The sequence below is a fragment of the Amphiprion ocellaris genome, chromosome 8, assembly GCF_022539595.1.
Source record: "Amphiprion ocellaris isolate individual 3 ecotype Okinawa chromosome 8, ASM2253959v1, whole genome shotgun sequence".
NCBI lineage: Eukaryota > Metazoa > Chordata > Actinopteri > Pomacentridae > Amphiprion > Amphiprion ocellaris.
Genome location: NC_072773.1, coordinates 16,864,052 through 16,886,523, shown reverse-complemented (window position 1 = coordinate 16,886,523; position 22,472 = coordinate 16,864,052). Strand labels below are relative to the sequence as shown.

Sequence of the window (22,472 nt, the reverse complement as noted above, 5' to 3'; positions counted from 1 at the left end):
GACAAACAATCACACTCACATTCACACCTATGGACAATTTAGAATCATCAGTTAACCTGAGGATAATTGGATTATGTTCATTTTGTCGTTTCTTACTTTATAGTAGCCTTACTTTTTGACCAACAACTAAGTAAGAAAAAGATGGCGTTTACCTTGCTGACATGTTTCGCCTGTGTCTACGTTCTTCCTCAGAGCGTCATCTGATGTGTCGTTTTTATCAGGTGGCCGGTCTAACAGATCTGTCAGAATGTGTCAGACCGGCCATGGCCCCCACCGTCCGGTGGTCTCTGAAAGATGGAATCCCAGGTATGTGAGAGGGCGTCTTTGTTAGCCTCCGATATATGAAATTCCTTGCAAATCATGCGAGAAAACATACACTGGAGGTAGATCATGCAACACAAGGAACAAGGAACATCAAACAGAATGTGAAAAGAAAACAACTGGACGACTCACAAGAACACAAAAAGACAAAGCCGAACAAGAAAACTTAAAATCAGCCATCACGGACCACTGTAAAAGAAATAACCACATTATGGACTGGGACAAGGTGAGGATCATAACGTCGGAGGCTAACAAATACAAACAATGGATTAAGGAGGCCATAGAGACCAGGAAGCGGGCGAGCAGTTCCATGAACCGGGACGAGGGGGCCTGCATCCTCTCACATACCTGGGATTCCATCCTCCACAGACTTACTTTTTTTTTCCTTACTTAGTTGTCGGTCAAAAACGAACGCCAATAAAACCTGAGCATGTTTTTCAACTATGGGAGGAGGCCGGAAAACCCACAGAAAACCCACGCATGCACAGGGAGAACATACAAACTCCATGCAGAAAGATCCCAGGCCCAGACACAAACCGGGGATCTTCTCGCTGTGAAGTGACAGCGCTAACCACCAGGCCACTGCGCAGCCCAGTATATATTTTGGCCCCAGAAAATGAGAAAAGCTGTATTGAGTTTCACACTATAATATAGCATGGTCTTGAAGTGCTCTGAGATGAGTTATGATCTGGTGCTAAATAAATTAAATTCAACTTAGACAATGGCCATCAGTGTTTAGTAGCACCATTGCAAAACCGCTGTAGTAATGCACAGAAGAAATGACACCTTGAGAATAAATATATGTTCTGGGTTGTGTTAATGCACATACAGCTTTGAAAAAGGCAATCTGTTACAGCACCTGTTTAGGTGGGTGGACTGATGAAAATAGAAGTGATCTGTCAAGCTGAGCTGCACAACTAAACAACACAGTTTATATCACAACGACAAAAACCTCATTTAACAGATAGGCAAAGTTGAAATGAAGAATAATTTATTTAGAAATTGTTTGTTAAAAAATCTAATAAAAACAGAAACGTGGCAGTCTATAGATATACTGTTAACTATAAAGATCAACATCTACTATTTCTTAAAGGAGGCAGTGTGGTTGTTCAAAAGCTACAAGAGAACCCTCAGAACCACAAACCATGTAGGTTTTAAATTCATATTATCATTTTAAAAAATATCAAAATTATACCAATTATTGATCAAAAAACTGAAAATACAGAAAAAAAAACAGTTTTTCACCTTTTTGACAGCCCTGGAATGTATCATGTATGAAGAATGGTTTTGTTAGCTGAACAATAATAAACTTGAATTACCCCTTCACAGTGAGGCACAGCGAGTGTGTGTGTGTGTGTGTGTGTGTGTGTGTGTGTGTGTGTGTGTGTGTGTGTGTGTGTGTGTGTGTGTGTGTGTGTGTGTGTGTGTGTGTGTGTGTGTGTGTGTGTGTGTGTGTGTGTGTGTGTGTGTGTGTGTGTGTGTTCAGGATTTGGGTTTAGGTGGGCGCTGCCAGGGCCTTTAGGCCTGAGATTATATGGTACTATTTCTGTTTGTTTTGAAATAGAATTTGTCACTACAGTCAAATATATATGTAAAGTAATGTTCATTTTAGATCAATGAATGTGCAGTGGTATATATATATATATTTTTCTTTTTCCTACTACAGCACCAATATATTTTTATTAATATTTGTACAATGATATTACTGATTATCGTTTTGTGTATGCATGGATGTCATACCCCACTGTTCTGAATAAAAGTTATTAAAAAAATAAATAAATAAATAAATGAACTTGAATTTGTAATATTCTACCAGTTTCATTTAAAAATTCACCAAAAAGTAAAAAGCTGCACCAGATTCTGTAAAAATCTAAAATTCTGTGCTCTCAACACAACTGTAAGCAAGTAACTTACTCCAAACACTTATTTGTTTCTGAATTTTTAAATTGTGGCCACTGGAGCTAAATTTTATAATTGTTGCAATTCCTTCTAAGCCTCACCAGTCATTTATTTTTAACTGGACTGGGTTGAAAGTTGTATTGAACATCCACAAAACGCAAAGAATAACTCACAACTATATATGTTTTACAGTAGCCCAATTAACAAGTCATAATGGTTTACCCAAACAAAGAATCTTCACTTTTCAAAAAATGTCTCCACCAGTTTTACCTTTCCTTCAACTCAATTTCCATTCTGTGTTGTATTATTACAATTAAGTCTATCATATCTACATTTTACTGGATCCTGCCTAAAAAACTGTCAGCCCCAGAGCTGAAAATCCCACTTTCTAAAGTATTTTGACTACATATTTTCCCAAGAAGGATCACTTTAATTTCCATAAATTTCTCTGTCAGTAAACTCAAAACTATTCATGAAATGGTGATTCTAACCAGCAAGAGTGTTCCAAATAAAATAGGTGTCATCAAACTCTGGTGACCATACATCTCTGTACAAAACTCCATGATAATTCATCCAATAATTACAGATATTTCAGGGATATTGATACTGGTTGATTCACCACTTTGGCCCAACCAAAATGGTGAATCAGCCAGTATCGGTATCCCTGTAGGTACACTGTGAACACAACTGAAAAACTACAAGATAAATTGAATAGGCTCAATGTGTTGATGCTGTGTGGTGCACTGATTCAAAAGAAAGATTTACATTTAAATTGGAAAATAGTATGAACTAGTGTTTCTTCTCCCTACAACAGTTACTGGATTTAAAGTTAATTTAACTTGTATCTGCACAGAGGAAAGGTAGATCCCCTCTGCTCTTCACAGCATGTGCTCAATAGTTTTCTAAATGCAGGCATATGACAGGGGACTGCTCTGCATTTGAGGTCAGATTGCTTCCACTCTCTCTGGCATATGGGAAAGCTCTGTACCACGTCTTTCACACAGTTAAATCATGAATCCTTTTAAAATCCTATCTGTACATTTTCGTTCCAAGGATAAACAGCAGGAAGAAATTTAAAAAGCCAACATGATAACAAGGGGCTAAAATGCAATCTAAATACTGCCTGTTCAGTTTCTTCTGAAGAATGCTCACTCAAGTGATCGCCGTTCTCATAAGATGAAGTGTTCTTGCTCCTGCAGTGGTGGAGTGTGGCTGTCGCATTCAGATACAGAAAGCAGCTGCTATATGTTTCCTGTATATCTGTGTGTATGCCTACAGGAGACTGTCTGCTTGATAGATATTGTGAATCTTTCCTTTTTCATCTTTAAAAAAGTCTCTTGAAAATGATAACAGCTTGACAATATTCTCATTTTCATTGTTTATGTTGTTTTATAGTTTTTTCATTTGTTATTCTTAAAGTATTTTGGTTTCGACTGAAATATTTCAATGATTTTTTAAAAAAAAAATAAAAAATTTATTACCGATATTATACTAACTACTATAGCATTTACAGTAAGCAGACTCTCAGAAAGCCATTAGCAAACTAGCAAACCATAATTATAGTAACTAAAGTAAAATTTAGGCAAATGTGTACATAATTTAATATAAATGAAAAAATTTGTTTTTTTCTGCAAGGCCTTTTGGGGTCGTAGATTGAACCCTGAAACTCATCTTTGTGTATCAAAGTTACATATTTAGAAGTTTGTCCATGGAAATAATCCCAGCTTGTCTGAAAATGGCCTTGATGTAAGTCTACAACATTGTTTCCTTTACAGTGTATAGATCTGTGAGCCCCTCATCTCTCTTTTCACCCACCTTGCTGCTGTTCCATACTCAACTATGACTGCTCTAAGGCTGTAAAACTACTTTATATCACTCTCGCAAGTTGTAATATTGAAGTACTTCAGCTATACATGCTCAACCCAGAAGCAAATTCTGAAGGAAAATGATACAGAAAGCCCCATACTGCAAGCTGATTGATTCCTTAGGGTTGTCACATATGAAACCCCAGAAGTCTGAATCTGTGTTTTTGAGACAGCAGTTTCAAATGCTATATGTATAGCGCTGACTGGTTTTGACCAACTCATGGTTCCTGCATGACTGATGTGGATTTTGACAGAATGCAGATGTGCATGCTGTTCCATTCCTATTACAATAGGTACACCTCGGTCTGCTTTCAATGGTCACATTGCCCTTGGTATCAAACAGAAAAAAAAACACATGGAGCTCCTGTGGACGTTTATCAAAGGCTGTGATTGTGTACTTTTTACAGGATGTACATGCTGGTTATAGAATGCACTGTAGCCTCTTGTCAGTAAGATTATGCCCGAGGTGTGGCAAGCACAGTGGGTGGACATAGCATAGGATTTCTAGAGAATCTGTATAACGTGTGCAAACAAAACTTGGACAAAATAGAACTTGCACTTCCAAAGCAACTACTTCAATTACAACTCTTCTAATGATGGATTTTAAATATGGGGTTCATAGAGAAAAAACAAGTACTTTTTATGGAGTATTTGCTTCATGGCATGTGCAGTTGTGGCACCTGTAAAGAGAAAAAAAAGAGTTATTTTTATTACATATTCTATAAAGGGGCTGCACAGTAGCTTGGTGGTTAGCACTGTCCCCTTTCAGCTAGAAGATCCCCAGCTGTGTCCCAGCCTGGGCCTGGGATATTTCTGCATGGAGTTTGCATGTTCTCCCCTTGCATGCATGGGTTTTCTCCAGGTACTCCGGCTTCCTTCCACAATCCAAAAGCATGCAAATTCAAAAATGTCCACAGGTGTGAACCTAAGTCAGTCATACGTATACACATGTACATGTCACGAGTCCTGTCGGTGAAGCAAAAAAAGGGTGCGTTTTCGACACCACTAGCTCTGCTTCAGTCTAAGTAGTGTAATAATCTGACGGTCCTACCAAGATCTATATTTCTTCATGGCGAAGAACGTTTTCAACTTCAGTGGACACAACAGCGCAAGACAGGTGTGTGAGAGTAGCTGACAACCATGTAGCAAAAGAGCTAATGGTAGCTGCAGATAATAGATGAAGTCTAGCTAGTGACACCATCCATTTGTTGTTTTTCAAGTGAGTTGAATATGAAACACTACAGAAGAAATGTCAGAGCATCGGGAAGAGTTTCTCTTGAAGCAAATCAATCCAGAGACAGAGCCTCCATTAGTAGCAGCTACTGTTTTTCTCCCAATGGGTTCAGAAAGAACTTCAAAATAAATGGACACATTAGTGAGTCGACATCAAGAGAAACTTTGACCTTTAGTAGACTTCAGCACCAGATTGAGAGGGGGTTAAGGAAGAAGCTATCATGATTTCTGTCAGTAACATGATTATTAGGCCCATTTTTAATTTAAACTCCCAATATGAGATCTTTTTTCATGGAACACAGGAATGACACACTCTGAGTCATTCAGTATTTAGTTTGTCTGCTGATACCAAACTTCAATCTGACATCATTTCCCTAGATCATGCACACTTCAGGTATTATAGATTAGCTTTAATAACTACAAGGTGGAGCCTGTTACTGTTAAACATTGTGGCCTGAGGAGGTTGTCGCTGGTGGTAAGTAGAGAAAAATGTGGAGGTTTAGCAAGAAAATGGGCCCCATGACAAAGTCTTCTGTGTCGCATAGTGACCTCAAGCCAGTGCATATTTGTTCAGTCGAGCGTTCATGTTTCCTGGTGACACATATTACATTTGGCATTGCACACTGAAATGTGCCTTTGGGTTCGAACACTTTTGTCAGGACACGACAAATATGCTCAAATTGTATTTCAGATTTTTCAATTAATTCTTGACAATGCTGTGTTTAATTGGGAAATTATTCAAAATTATGAAACCTGTGAGATGCGTATGTAAACCAGTGGTTTATGCTGGTATCGATCAGTTGGCCCTGATGCCAATCATAGGATCGAGAGTCAGACATCCTTAAACATGACCCTTGTCTTTTTGTTGAAAGCATTCCTTCTATGAACTGCTTTCAGACAGGAAAATAAAATATAACCATCAGTTTTGTTCAGGCATTCATAATTCCTAGACAATGTATCATAAACACCTTTGGCTTTATTTTGTTTTGTGATTTTTAACATTTAGCTCAAAATACCACTGGATGTGGAGTAAGTAGATCAGAGACCCACTGGCTTGGTTATGTTTGTTTGTTTTCCCAAGAGTTGTAATCAACCGTTGGGGCAAATTTGTATGGATTCAAAAACCTCAATTGCTTTTTTTGAAGGAACATCGTCCTTGAATTGTTTTTTATTGTCATTTATTTACTGTAAAGATCTAAGATTAGATTGTCAGCACATGTATCTATTTATGATAAGTTTGAACTGCATTCAGACAGTTAAAGTAAAAGGAAATTGATCACAAAAAAGACAGTACAGATACAAATATGCACCGACCCAACTCACACGCTTCCCTGCACAAATCTTTAGCTGATGTAATTGTGTTGACATAAACCCCAATGTTCCCTGCAAGACTGTGATGCTGGCAAAGGAAACACAAACAGCAGGATGGGGTGTTTTAACCTTTTATATCCAGGTTCCACATGAAGAAACACTCATTGGAGTTCACATATATTAGTCTTCTTATCAGGGTGGGAAGCGGCCAGAGAAAAGATTCCCCCTCGACTTCAGTCACATCCAACAGAAAGCAGTCCTATCAACAGTTAGTCGTAAATCTTCCGTGACAAGGAGGTAAATTAGAAAATTGTCTTGATAAGCGTTATATATTGTGCACAGTGGAAGCAGTCAGTGAAGGTGATTTCAAACTGCAGATTTTGTCAGCCTACGACACATTAGTTTTAAATTTTTTTAACCTTACTCCTAGATCTCACTACATCAACATGCCAAACCTAAATCTTTCAGACTCCACCAGAGTTAGGGTTTTCACTCTTATTTGTTTGTTTCATCCTTTTCTTCTCTAATCATTCTTGTCTAATATCCTAAATTCCTTGCCCTTCTCTTTCAGTTCTCTACATTAACTCCTCCAGTTTTTTGGTTGTTTTTCACAATGTTTTTCTCACTGAGGCTTGAGTTTGGTCTCACTCTGAATCCAGGGATAGCCTTGTTGCTTTTCCTCTGCTTTGCTTTTCAACTTTAATCAGTCATTTGTGTCTAGGAGGCAGGGGAACCTCAGAAGTCAGCCAGCCTGTTCATTAAAGCCATTAACATTTTTCATCCATGATTATCCCTTCGAAAAACAACAGCTCTGCATCTCCTGAGTGTGCTAGTCTGTGTGAGTGTGTGGGGAATGCCATTGGGAAGTAGTGAAGCAAAAGCTGTTAGTGGTACATTGATTAGGATCGTATCTACACAAATGAACACTTCACATGTTCGTGCACATTTTCCCCGTACTACCAGCTCCACGGTAGCTGCAGCAAGAAGTCAGCTGTCACAACATATTTCTAGCAGCACCCCCTCTTTCTTTTTTCTTTGTGTTCTTTCCATTTTCTCTCTCATTATTCGTCACTGCTCACTTTCTTCTCCCTCTTTTATGTTCCATCAGCAGTGAAGGCAGCACAGTGCGAATATAATTATTGCCGCAAAACCCTCCATTCTGAATGTGATCAAGGTTGGCATTCATAAAATGTAATTTCATTGAGTTCTTTAGCGAGTTTCTCAAAGGAACTTTTGAATTCTCTTTTTTTTAAAAAAAAAGATTGGCTCTTGCTTTTTTTCCCTGATAAAGGAATGATGAAAACATTGACATCACAGTTTCTTCACGAGTCCCAAATTAAATGAAAGAAAAGGGACTGTGTTACATTGTTTGCAAGAAGGTTTTAAATAGTTTTGCTCTGTTTGGTGTGTGTCTGTGACTCACTCTCTTGTCATTCAGTTCACCTTCATGTGTTCCTCCACTACTCTTTATACTGTGTTTATCTCTCTCGCTTCCTCGCATTTCACACTTTCCCTCTTCTAATACTCCTTCATTTTTAAAGATTTTCCAACAATCGACACAGTGGTTGAACTCAAGTAATAATCTGTAATATTTGCTTCACAAATGCATATTTTCATGCTCACTGACGTCATTAAAATGTTGAAAATGAAACAAGAGAGAAAAAGAAAGAAGTGAGAACAGTGATATGAAATGTAATATTTGGATTCATTTAGCTTGTTAATCACAAATCCACTGTTCCTGACACCACTATTGGTGGCTCACAAGAATTTGCATTCAGGTCGCTTTCATTTAGTTTCCGTATTGATGATCTACCTTTTGTTTGTCCTAATGTAGTCTCACATAGCCAGGCCATTCTGTAACACAGCACTTTGTAGTAGTTTACACAAAAATAATGCAACAGTTTGCAATAGTATTCTTGAAATGGTGTTTAAACAAAAACAAATACATTTACTTCAGAGAATTATCGTTTTTCTCTACACCTAAAGGTAACTCTAATTGCCAGTTTTAACTGTCTCATATTGTCAAGACATGTTAAGATAAAAGTGGGGACTTGAAACTCTCAACTCAATGTGGAGAAAAATTAAATGTTCAACCCAATTTCATTCAATTACCTCAATTTTTATTTAGTTTTACCTCAGCTAATACAGAAATTGAGTCTTAGACATATTAAGTTGATGCAATTAGCAACATCATTATATCAACCCATCAAAGTAATTTTTGCAACATGAGTAGTTGGTCTCAATCAGTGTAATAAATTTTTAATCTTCTCAATATGCATTTGTATAATAGGTTTCCTTGTGTTACCTTTTATTGGGTGAGATTTCCATGTGAGTTGCTGTTGTTCAACTGGCACTGGATGTTATTTTTATCATCTCAATGTGGACCTCTCTTCCACACCATTTTGTGTCTTGTTCCCTTTTCTATGCTGCGATTCCTCAAGTGTTCTTGCAGTAAACTACTGGGGAAAGCAACCATCCATCTCGAGGGCCATTGTTGAAAAAAAATATAAATCTTTTGTGGTTTTACATTTCAGCTGACCTTCACCAGTGCGTCAACCCTAACCGCTACCCAGTGTTTACCACCTTGTTCCATGTCTCCCCGAACAGGTAAATGCATTCCTGTCCTTTGTGGTGCCCATGGTGGCCATATCTGTGCTCAACGGGGTCATAGCCAATCAGCTACTGAGGATGTTCCGTGAGGCGGAGCAAGACAACCGTATCTGCATCATCGGGGGAAATCCCACCATGCTGAATGTCACCGTGGAGTCCAACCGTGCACAGTCTCTCCGTCATGGAGTCCTTGTTCTCCGTAAGTGAACACCGTCCACACTTCAAACACACTCACAGAGCGGTTAAATGGGGAGGAATCTTTCAATGATTCTCTCCGATATGTTTGTCATTTTCTTTGGTTTTAGTTGTAGCTGATTTTCTATTCCACGTTCATAGTCACCTTTCTTGAGTGTTTTAGTTGGTTTTTGCTTCCCATCTTTGTTTTCTTTCTGCCCCTGGTGATTCCATGATAGTTTCCACCTGTTCCCAGTTATCTTGGTGTATTTAGTCTTGTGTTTCTCCCCCCAGTTTGTCTGTTCACCTGCCTGTTGACCACCAGTGCTTTCTGTGTCTGTTCAGCCACCGGAGTCTTTGTGGTTTCTGGATTAGTTTTCTTGAGTTCTCTCCAGCTACATTTTGTTTGTTCCCCTGCTTACATCTGTCAATCCTTCAGTAAGTTTATGATTGAAGTGTTTTTGTGTGTTCAAGGGGTTTTTTTGTGTGTTTTTTCTGTTTTGTTTTGTTCCATCTGTGCCTCACTGGTCTGGACTTTCCTGTCATCTGTTTATATTGTTCCTGCCTGAAACGTTTCTGATTTTGATGCCAGACACCATCACATTCTGTGATTGTTTTCCTGATTGCCTCCCTGTAAAGCCGCAATGACTGTGGTCTAAATGTCCTTTTGAAAGAAATGTTTTTGTACTGGACAGTTGTACATTGTAAAATTGCTTAGCTACAAATAGGTTTTAATCAAATGCATTGAACATGGTTGGGCTGCTTTAAAAGTGGACAGAACGTAGTGATTACAGCAGCATGAGAGGTATGAATTGTGGGAGGAAGAATGACCACTTGCATGCAAATTGTACACAAATTATACAGAAGTCATACAGCATTATTATTACCCCACAACCCCCCCACATCACAGACACTGAAACTGAAAAGCAGTGATATTAACATGAAGCTGTCAACGTAACAAAACACTGTCAGTGTTTAAGGACCAAGATCAAGAAGAAATGTGAAGATTGGGGTTATAAAGTAAACCAGATTGGGTTTTTTTTTGTTTATTTTTTCATGTCAATGAAATAAAATAAGAGGATTGAAAGTTAATAATCAGACAGCGGATAGTTACATCCTTTGTTTATTTGTAAGAATAATTTTTCTATTTAAAGCTATAACTGTTCACTGTTTTGGCTCCATAGACCTGTATGTAACCCAAACACTGACATTCCTAACTTTAAATTTCACAATGTGGGGAAACAGATATGCTTCCATTAAAAGCCCTGTGGAGGCGTTTTGCTTTTGGCCCATGACATAAATTTACGTTTTTAACAATCAATCAGTCTTTATGTCTTTCTTTCATACAGACAACTGCAGTTCAAATTGCTTTAGAGATTACTGTCCACAGAATAATAAGATATGTGTAGACTGTACAGCATAGAAATGAAACTACATTTTTAAAAAAAAGTGCCAAAGTTCACAAAAGCAACACAATATAAAAAAAATGTTCAGATCTACTTCAGTCCTGTGAATGTTCACTGGTTTCCCCATTAATCTTTGCTTTAGTTTGAGAGGCTGGTGTGATCAGAGCTTTGAAGATCTCCTAATAAAGAGCCTTTTAACTATTCTCAACCCACACCGCTCAGCAGCAGAAGCAGGCAAGAGTCTGTCAGCAATTATCACTCATGTGCACACATGACTGCACACTTTAAAGATGTCCACACCTTAACATCAAACTGTCAGTGATCTACACTTCACTCACTCCATCTCAGCAAATGCTCCAAAGTTGCCAGAGTCATCATTGTTATCTAACCAGTGATATACGAGTAAATCAAATGTGGATAAACTACCTGAGATAGTCCTTTAGCTTAGAATTAAAGGATTTTCATGATTGCTAAATGCTAAATTGTAATCATGACAAGCCTGAAACGTACTGTGTAAAAATTTGATGTCATTTCATCTAACCAGAGGGCTGAACTACAAAGCAAGATTAATGGGTAAGCAGGTATGTTGAGCCTAAAGTCATAGTTTTCAGCATCACAAAGGTGGCTGTCTTTAACCTGCAGGATCACCATGGTAACTGATGCTGTGGCGCTAACCTGCCCAAGAAGAGGTTCTGTTCAGAGTTTGGGATTCATCTGTAAGAAGGATCTCTCTCTCACCAGTTGCTGATGACTCTCTATGAGTAATTTAGATTCTAATCAGAGAGAATATATCTGCAAACCTGTGCAGCCGTGCAGCTACAGTAGCATAAACTGAATGCATTGTGTTGCCATTGAAACCTACATGCATTTAGATGGTGATGGAGAAAATTAAAACTTTGTTTTTTCTGTTCAGCCATGCTATGTTTCCAAGCCCATTTTAAATTGTTGGTACTGCAGTTAATAAAACAAAGCTTACAAAATCAATTACCTGTATTTATTACAGAGAATATTCAATAAGTAACATTGTTCTGACTTCGAATTTGACAAAAAACTAAAGTGGGACAATTTTGGATCTAATTGCACTTTTTGAGAAAATGCATGATGCTTAAAGCTTAGAGCGCTAATGCATAATCATGCAACTGTCACGCTGCTGCTGTGAGTGTAAAAATAAATATATTAACTAACACAATTTTCCACTAGCATTCCTCTCTTGCATCATTTGCAGTAAGAAATTAATTGTCATTTGCAGTAAGTAAATTATAGCTCTCCATTACAGCAATCTGTTCCTCTTGACTCAACTAGATGACTCAACAATCGGTGCATGTTGTGCAGAAGAAGAGTCACATGATGCCTAAAACGCCAGCTTTTATGTGTCTGCTTAAGGAAGCCTGGTTTGCAAAGAAAATTGTTAACCACTGTCTTGATATTATCTCATTATCTCTGTTTGGGGTTTTAGGTTTTGTCAAGTCAGTTGATACAAAGAAAGCCAGGCTATGTCGGATTTGCTTGGTAGTACAGCTTTCAGGACATGTCAATGTAAATATGAGCACAGGAGGATTACTACACACATGTACTGTGGCAGTGGAACTAATATTCCTCCTTTGACTATGCTCATGTTGTTGTGATCTGCAGTGTTTCTGTTGCTGCTTACATTTCCACATTGTTATTCTATTGATCATTACAGTAGAGTGAGGGCACTGTGAGTGATGTTTGGTACATGATTACTGTGTTCATCACATCAGAGAAGAGCTGTTATGTCTCGATGCACCATTGATAATTTTGAAGATTTCCGTTTAACTCAACAGAACATGTCTCAGTTTTCCTAGTATTGATTGCTACCCTTGATTGTGTAAATATTTCAGTCAACTATACATCAAAATATGGCACATTTGCTGTGCTCCCTTTCACCCTTCTGCATTATCTGCTTATACACACTTACCTTGCCACTGACGGTAAACTGACCAGTTGCAGCCACTGTGTTGTGATTGCATAATTATATAATTTGACTTCTGTTTGTAGTGCTGTTTTCTTTTCAAAAGAACATATATGGTAAAAGATTTGGCATTTTCAAAACTAATATAATGAATTGAGTTTTTTAATCTGTCCTTATACAGATCTTTATGACCTCAGTTAAACCAGGTCTGCAGTAGGCAGAGATTATACTTCAGTTGAATCAGGTATGTGGTATGTTTAGATTTTTTTTTTAGTTGAACCAGGTCAGTGACAGATTTATAATGCACAGCAGATTTAAGTTAAACCTCAGTTAAACCAGATCTAAGGTTTAAGCTGGACCTTAGTTACATCTGGTTTGCAGCAGGTATTGGTTAAACGTTAATTGAAATCTGATGTGCAGCAGGTTGAAGTGAAACCCCAGTTTAATCTGACCCGCCTAAAGTTTAAGTTAGACCTCAGTTAAACCTGGTCTGCAGCAGGTGTGACTTAGGCATGTCAAACCAACATCTCAGTTAAATGATACCGCTGCAGGAGTTTCAACCACGTGTGGAGTTCGAGGACACAGCTTTGAGGTTTAAGTGATCATTTGACTCTGACTTAGATAATACAAGTTTCAACTTCTTCTAAACCTGATCCCACAGCTAAGCTAGTAACTCAACATGAACCCTTGGATTTTCATTAAATTTAGTCAAGTATTTCAACATTTTTGTGTATTCTGTAAATAGGTTGCCATTTTTTTCTGTGATTAAATACGTTTTTAGCTTTGCCATGCTAGCATTGTAATGATAAGCAGGTTAACATGGCAATGTTAGCATTTAGGTCACTGCAAATGAATATTTCTCTGATTAATCTTTGCACTGATCTTTTGTTTAATCAGCCGGCACGTGATGAACTGACATGTCTTTGCTTGATGTTTCTGACATTTGATCAGAGATTTATAATAAAACTCATAATGTCTTTTTACATCCATTCCATTTTTATTGTTTTGACCATTGTTGTCATATCATGGATTAGGCATCAATCCAAACTACATCAAAGGGAATTTTGTAAGCACATAGGTCCAGTTTTTCTTCTATTCCAAACTGTAATAGTCTTTAAGATCCATCCTGATGCACAGTTGCACTTTAGTGATAGTAGAAATTGGTTTGGTAATAAACAAAGGCAATTTAAAAAATGGTAAAAGGATTTTAAAATTGATTTCTCATGCCACTCTGACTGTGAGTGCCATCTTTAAATGCAAATGCAGAAAAATCTTTGCTGTAGTGTGGCTCACGTTCTGCACTCATCAATTATGGAAGTGGACTGAGACACTGGCCAGAATGGGGCTCAGATTAATTTCCTCTTTTCCCATATCTGCCCCCATCCCGCTCTCGTCCTCTCTCCATCCTACTTTAACTTAATGAGACCTGCTCTTTACATGACATGTGTCTTTGTGTGTCACAATTCCCAACTGAACGGGTCTCAATTCTAAACCCAGTTTGTCATAATTAGTCTGTCATTGTGCAGCTGTTTCATAATTTGGCAATTCAGCATTAGCTGTCATCAATCACTCTGCTGCACTATAAAACCACAGGTCAAGCCAGCATTAATTAAAGCCGTCCACAGTGAGTCATGGTCTCTAGAAATAGCCACAGAGCTCAAGAAGAAAAGTCAGCCCACACAGGATCAGCAGGATTCTTTGCATTTAGCAGCACCAGCTGTGGGCTGCAGGGAAGTCTGCTCACATTTCTGACAGACTTCAATCCAGTATCAGAACACACAGATCCAGTGCATTGAAAGCTCACAAATCAATCACAGGTTCAGCACTTGTTCTGCTGAAACTGGGCCCTTTTAACATGGATTGCATGAGCGCAGAACAGGTCATTTCTTTTGTATTGGCCACATAAGAGGGTTGTAGAGTGTAAAAGCAAACAAATTAACAATAGATTTGACATGTAGTTGCATTAGTAGGGTTTTTTTTTTTTGTTCCTGCAGCAGAGGAGCAGTGCTAAGGTGGTTTTCAGTTTTCCAGTGGTATGCTTCCCACATCTGGCAGATTTTAAGATTGCTTCAACAACTTTTTAGGACCTATCAAGAAAAATAAATCTAGCTGCTTTTGGGCTGACCAAGTTCCAGTCCTTGAGAAAAGTCGCTAATATTTCTTGGTGAAAGTGTTTCTATGTGGCTCAATGAAGTGACTGTATGTGGTAATGACCAATAAGCAGTCAGGCAGAAGCATGAATGAGCTGTAAACATCTATCACCCACCAATCACTACTCTACATTGTCTGGGGAACCACTTGGGAAAAAGAAATAAAATAGTTTTTACGTAGATAAAGTTGTTACCCTGTGATACCACTAATATGCAGTAGCATGTGATTGCATCTAGTGTGTTTTCAAGCAGGCTTTAACTTCAATCTGTTGACAAATGTTTCCAACATTTATCTTTTTACCACCTACAACTACACTGAGCAACACAGACATCAGATTAAAGACATCATACACTGAAAAAATGAGGAAAAATGTTAAAAAAAATAAATAAAAAATCTGAATTTCAAATGAACAATTCAGTACCACTAAACATGAAATTACAACCAGCACCACACTATGAGCTTAGAAAAATAATGCATAACAAACCAATAAACACCAAGGAGGTTGATGAGGCCGTTAACTACAGATCGGGGACATGTAGATCAGATCCATAGATACTTGTAGAGAGAACCCAGAAAAAAAATCTACAGGGGAGAAAACACAAAGTTAATCACATGGCATGTTAATGTATGGAGACAGAAGGAGATGAGAGTAGAGGAGAAGGGCTCAGTGCATCATGGGAAGTCCCCCAGTCAATCCAATGTCAGCCTATAGCAACATGCCCAAGGTAAGGTTCATGGTCACCTGAACCAGCTGTAAGTATTATTTGAAAGAAACCACCAGAACCACAAGTAAGTCTGAACTCAGAAAGTGAGGTGCTGTGTTGGGACAATAAATTCTTAAGGAAGAGGATGGAGATTGATCATTAAGGACATTAAGAGAAGGATTTTTTTGTCACTTCTAGTATTTAAAGTGTTGGATGTAGGAGAAGTGGACAGGTGTGAAGACCTGGACAATTTCATCAAGGGCCAGGCAACTAGGTCGAAGCACAGCAAGTGTTGTGGACTGCTGCCTGTCAGCAGTGATGCGTACCTTCTGACAACGCTCTGAGGAGGAAACCAACTGCAGGGGTTTGGGGTCAACTGACAGCTTACAGGACTTCAATAATCTGATGCTATCAAGAAAGCACCAGATACCACAGGACACCTTAAGTCTGACAGAGTTCATGCCTTGGTTGGTTGGGAGCTGTGTTGTTGGCACACAAGGGATGAGCAGCTTATTAGGCAGGAGGTGGTCATAAAGCTCATGGTTAAGATGTCAAAAGCCATATGTGCACAGAGCTGTGACAACAGAGGGTGGTTGCCATGGTTTCAAAATCACTGTTCCTGCGTGATAAGCGACTAACCAGTCGGGACCAACTGACAGTGACAAATAGCGATGGGCAGCGGAGTTGAGAACTGAGCTGCCATCCTGCAACAGACTCCAGATAAATGAGATCTCTGTCTGCCACTGACTTATTGATGGACTACATGAGTGCAGTGCAAAGACACACACATATTCACATGAACACATTTAGAACTAATACTGCTGTGGTTTCTAACACTGCCTTTATTTCCTGAGTGTGTCCATGTACTTAGGCATTCCTTTGTGGGCATCTGCTGGTGTTTTTTTTTTTTTTTTTAAGGCAGCAGACAGATGGGAAATTGGCCTTTTGAGACAATCTGACATTTCAGCAAACAGTGCACATTAGTATGTCCACCGCAGAATAGAAAACAGTCTGTGTGTAATGGGAGTGACACTGTGGGCTGAGTGTTTCTTGACTGGAGACATTTGTAGAAGGTCTGAGCTATTGTTCACCACCTGCAAAGAATCTGCAGAGCCTCGAGAAACAAGCAGACAGCAGGTTATACTGGAGGTTGTTGTAATTTGTCCTCACTGACAAACAAACATCTGTTCAATTTCTGTTGTGTAGCTGGCCTTTCATGCAGTGGTAAATAACACAAGAACAGTTGTGCTAAATTAAAATAAAATGATAAACGACTAAAAAGCTTGTTTGTAAGCTCAAGACTGTTGCTTTGCATTCTGGGTATAAACAGTACTGTTCTTTAGGAAGCTTCCAGGAACTCAGCAGTTGCCATTTCCACCTGACTATTGACTATTCAATCACACTGTGACTGAGGAGTAACAGACGCACATGTAACTCAGTGAGATGTGAATGGACATTTGCTGCAGGTCACAAAAGTAGAGAAGATAAGTGAAAGTATCACCGTATTTATTCATTCTTATAAGTCATTCCATAGCTGTGAGAAGTGAGTTTAAACTAAACCTGTGTTGAATGTGGTGAAATCAATGACTCATGAGGTTGATATCAGGGCTGAATTGCTCAAGATTCTTTTTCTATTCCCTGAGTAATGAAGGATCCAGGTAGCTCTTTCAGCCACACTAGCAGCATGGATCTTGAGATGTTGGTCAGTTAAGTGTGTCAGTCCACCACATCGATTTGAAATATACGAAAAACTACTGGATGGATTTCCCTTCAGTTTTATACAGATATTTGTGTCTTAGTAACTTTGATGACTTTCTGATCTTAAGTGTGGCATTACCATGAAGTTCACATTTATAGTGATGGGTGAAATTTCTTGATGGATCAAGAGACAGATTGCCATAAGATCCTGTCAGACTATTACAAAGCTGCCACTTTCTCTGCATGTCACGTGGCTTTCGGATTCCTTTCTGCTATCTACGTGTTACTATTTTCAAAATCTCCATCACTACAGGAAGCAACAACCTCTAGGTTAGGAACCTACCAGACTGAAAATGTCATGTTTTACATATGTTTTGGATCGTGTTATAAGGCAACCGTGCTGTAGATTAATCATTTTAATGACAGCGCCTGCCTCACTGTGAGCAAATCACCATTTTAAGAGGACACCATTGCTGCATTGCAAATTGTGATTGGTTTAAAGAAATATAAACAAGCTAGAGAGTGTTTTTTTTCCCCTCTATAGTAGAACGGTAGCCAGGTTCAGCCATTATTCATTCTGTGCTGCAGAATGATCTGGTTATGTAAAATAACTGAACAGATACCTGCTGGACTATTCCCATCTAACTCAGCCAGCTTTATCATTTAGCACTAGATGCTACATCGCGGTATATTAGGACCATTGTAGGTAAAAAAAAAAAAAAAAAACTACAAAGAAGAAGAAGAACAATAATATGGAGTTAAGAGACAGTGGCAATGTTCAGAGAAACAGTCTGAATTACCTTGGGGTCTCCTCCCAGACGGACATGCTCGGAAAACCTCCAAAGGAATCCCTGGAGGCATCCGAATCAGATGTCCAAACCACCTCGACTGTCTCCTTTCCACGTGAAGGAGCAGTGACTCTACTCTGAGCTCCCTCCAGATGTCTGAGCTTCTCATTCTATCTCTAAGGCTAAGCTCAGCCACCCTGGAGGAAGCTCCTTTCGGCCGCTTGTACCTGCAATCTCATTCTTTTGGTCCTTACACAGAGCTCATGACCATAGGTGGGGGTTGGATCGTAAATCGAGCAGGCTTTGGTAAATCGAGAGCTTTGTCTTGCGACTCAGCACCATCTTCACCACGACACGATGGTTCGGTACAACGCCCACATTACTGCTGATGCAGCAACAATCTGCCCGTCCATCTCTCGCTCCATTTTCCCATCACTCGTGAACAAGATCCCGAGATACTTGGACTTGAAATGTCATGTAAATATACTAATATGCACATAGAGTCGAAGTGTAACTTAATAGACAGAATGCACTGCCCACAGGTGCTGCCAGCTTCTCCAACAGACATTTCTGAGGTCACCAAACCCTCATCTCTCTCAGTGATCTGTGTCTGATGCCACAAGCAGAACTTTAGTGTCATTCCTTAATTGAAACTTCTTCAAGATGTCCCGTGGTTATAGCGTTTTTAGACATTTGATTCCTGGCTAGGTGCTCTCAAGGATGTGCCAAGGAAGCAGCAGTTTTATTAAAGTATCCATCTCCATTAGGTTTGCTCCTCCAGCAGTGGAGATTAATAATCCAGGTTTGGCTGAGTAGTAAGTTTGCAACCTGAAATAGTTTCAGAATGTTTCCTGTTTCACAGCAGGTAACTTGAATGCAGCTCAGTTACAGACACTGCCAAATACAAACAATGCATGAGGGATTTAATTTATTTCATTCATGTATTCAGGTACTTACTTTGACAATATAATCTGTTTTGTAACCATTATTACTGACCTTTACCATGTTGGAGACTAATGTCACAGTTAGTCTCCATCCACCTATCTGTGTATGAAATACTGAGTGAAAATAATGACATGTTGAAAAACACAGTTTTCAAAAAATTCTTCCACAATGGTTTAAAGGCTTTGAGTGAAGAATTAGCACTAGCGGGTATTAACCTCAACAAACTTGACATCTCAGTAGTGGGTGGAGACTGACATTCATTCCTATTTTGCTTTCGGCGATTTACTCTAAATTTGGTTAAGATCGAGGAAACATTTCAACTGAAATCCAGCTATATTTCTTTTTCGCAGATGAAGGCAGTGATTCAGATTTCTCAACACCACTGAGATATTCACAACTCATATGGAGAGTTCTGCTAACAGTGAAGTCATACTTTACAGCTTCACAGTTATTAAAATTTATTGATTGACCCAATGCCATGGCACAGGTTTTTAACAAGTCTGTTTCAAAGACTGGATACCAATTTGGGCATCATTTGGGTCCTTTGTGCCTATTCTTTTAGAGGCAATTTGAAACAATGTCGAATATAGTGGCAAGTGCAGATGTGATGAAATTGTATTGACAAAAGGAACAATGAAGATGAAGTTTAGGATGAAAACTCTACAAAATAGGACAGTTTGACCTGCAGTCCTTTGATACAATTCATCAACTCATCATCGGATAACAAAAGAGTGAATTGAACACAGCTGTTTGAATGAATCATTGATTTCTACTGTTCTCAGTTCAAACTGCTCTTTCTGCTTCCATGAAAACCCACATCCAAACCTTGTGTTCACATGCATATTCCCAACTACGTTAAAGTCTACATTTTGAACTACCTTCATGTTGTTATTGCTTTTGTTTTGGATGCACAAACAAGGAGGACATTTAACGCACTTAGGAATTTGTAGCATTTCTAATTGACTTTGGATGCTTACATCTCACCAGATATCTGGTAGACATTTCTTTTATCATGCAGTTCTTTAGAAGTGGCCTTTTTTTATGTCAAGTAATGCAGAAGTCATATCCTCATCAGTTGTACATTCTGGGCTAACTTTTACATCTGATCCATACTACATCTCACTCCACCTCATCTTTACCTTGAGTCTACTGCTTCCACATGGACACCGTTTGAAATGGGATCAGGTTTTTCTTTTTAGTGACAGGAATTTATACAATGTAAGTTTCAGTCGGGTTTGGATTTGACTCAAAATTTTGAACCCATGAAGATCTTGAATGTCTATATATTTTCGCAGTCATCCAGGTCATGGTAACCTAAAAGGCTTCCGTAGAAGACAAGCGGACTTCTGTTATCTCAGAGGATAAGAAGTGAGGAAGCCTCTTGAATGAGAGGTGAAACATTTCGAAGACAAACAAGAAGTCCTGTTGTCTTCTACTGAAGCATCTCATCTGAATTTTTCATCATCTGGGACAGAAGGTTCGTGCCACGATTTCAGTCAGTTAAATCAAATAACTTTACATCATAAATATTAAGTTGAGCTCCCTGTCTACAGTAGTAGCAGGTCCTCAATTCACTTTAATTCATTTATATTAAGATATTTTCATATAATCCACAACATGCCATCTCAAGGCACTTCACATATAAAGACAAAGACCTGACAAAATTATACAAAGAAACCCATCAAATCCAAAGATCTCCCTGGTTTCCTTAAGTCGCAGGACTTGGCTGCACAAACTTCCCTTTACCAGGAAGGAACCCGCGGCAGATCCAGACTCAGGGAGAGCAGCCATCTGCCTCGACTGGTTGGGATGAGGGCAAAGAGAGGAGAGAACAGAATAGCAGAGAGAAAACAGAAGCGACGCATTAAAACAGAAAGATAAACACTTGAAAGGCTGATTAGGCCAGTTAATACATATCAGAAATGTATCCAACTTGCATAAATCCTTCCGAGAAACCATTTCCTACATTCTTACAGAATCTGTCTTTTTTTAAGTAATTGAACCGATTCACAACATCATTATTCTCTCAATTCTTAGGTCAGCTATATTAATCAAAAGTTAAACATTTTTCATTGTAATCATCTAAACACTATACACATTTTACAAAAGAACATTTTTACTTCCTGTGTCGGTTTAACGTCTTTCTATGTGCTGTTGACTACTGCTGGTCGTTGTCTTCTGATGCTATCTCTCTCCCTTGTGTTTAGGAGCTGTGGTGATAGCCTTTGTGGTCTGCTGGCTGCCCTATCACGCCCGCCGCCTCATGTTTTGCTACATCTCTGAGTGGTCCGAGTGAGTAATGATTCTTCTCAACCTCTCATGCGAATGAACCTCCAGCAGTTTGTTTGCTCACTCGATCCATGCAGAAGCACACCAGTGCCGCATATACAGTGCACACACACACCTATAGAACTCCACATGCACACATCATTTACACACATATGCACAAACCCGAGCGCACGGACACACCCACGCTAATATTGGCTTTAGCTGTCATTTAAAGGGTCATCAGTTAAAGCATCTGAGCAGGACAGATTCATCTTCTCGATTAGATTGCCTTAATTTAACATTCTTGTCTCCTCTATCCCTCACTTGCTCTTTCCCCTTTCTTTCTCTCTTGAAACAATTAGCCCTTCCAAGCTACACATTGTTCACCTAATCAAATCAAGCACCATTTCAGTAAATTGATATTAGGGTTGTAAAGTCTAGTTCTTCTGCTTTGTATTAAGGACGTACCACTTAACTGTGCCAAAAGAACATCATATATCCTCAGTAAGTAAACACACCGCCGATTCAATCAAACACACAGAGCACTTGGTTTCTAAGCCTTGTGTTCCATGAGGCAGCGGGAGCTTAAGATGTGGTTTATTTGGTGATTAAAGTGTGCTGAAGATTCACATACAGGCAATAATTCATTATGAGTTTATTTTCTGCAGAAGCCAAACTGAAATGGAAATGTGCTGCTTTGCTTTGCTTTGGTTTGATCTCACCGTCTGTCTGGTCAGAAATGGAATTACCAAGAAGAAATGTGAGTTTATTTTTCTTGTAAAGGCACAGCAAATGTAGCAAATCCAAGGATTTTTAAGTGATTAAAAAAATAGAGAAATATTCACAATGTACAGAAATGTGCAAATGTGTGACTTATTCATCTGAGTAGATTGATATTTTACAAACACAGAGTAGCAAAAGCAATGCATTTTCACCTTATTGTGCATATATTTTCAAACTCTGTAGTAGCTTTGAATTCTATGAAAATAATCTTGTGTTTCATGAGTTTGTCAGATGACGTTGTCCAACAGTTTGGATTTTGCAGAGCAGGAGCTTGGAAGTAACTGTTAGTTAACATCAAATGTGTTAAAATGCAGTATATATGAGCACAGAGAGCAGGAGAGAAGCGAACACATGTAAAGGGCCTCGGTACCAAACAGCACCTG

General features: G+C 38.8%; 1 protein-coding gene across 1 annotated transcript in view; it reads left to right on the top strand.

Annotated features, from left to right (window-relative positions):
* ntsr1 (neurotensin receptor 1 (high affinity)) overlaps positions 1 to 22,472 on the top strand; it is a 69,995-nt gene that overhangs the window by 33,611 nt on the left and 13,912 nt on the right. Inside the window, exons 2-3 of the mRNA XM_023268003.3 lie at positions 9,237 to 9,438; positions 21,246 to 21,330. Of these exons, the coding sequence (XP_023123771.2) occupies positions 9,237 to 9,438; positions 21,246 to 21,330 (287 nt within the window). The remainder of the gene's footprint in view (positions 1 to 9,236; positions 9,439 to 21,245; positions 21,331 to 22,472) is intronic.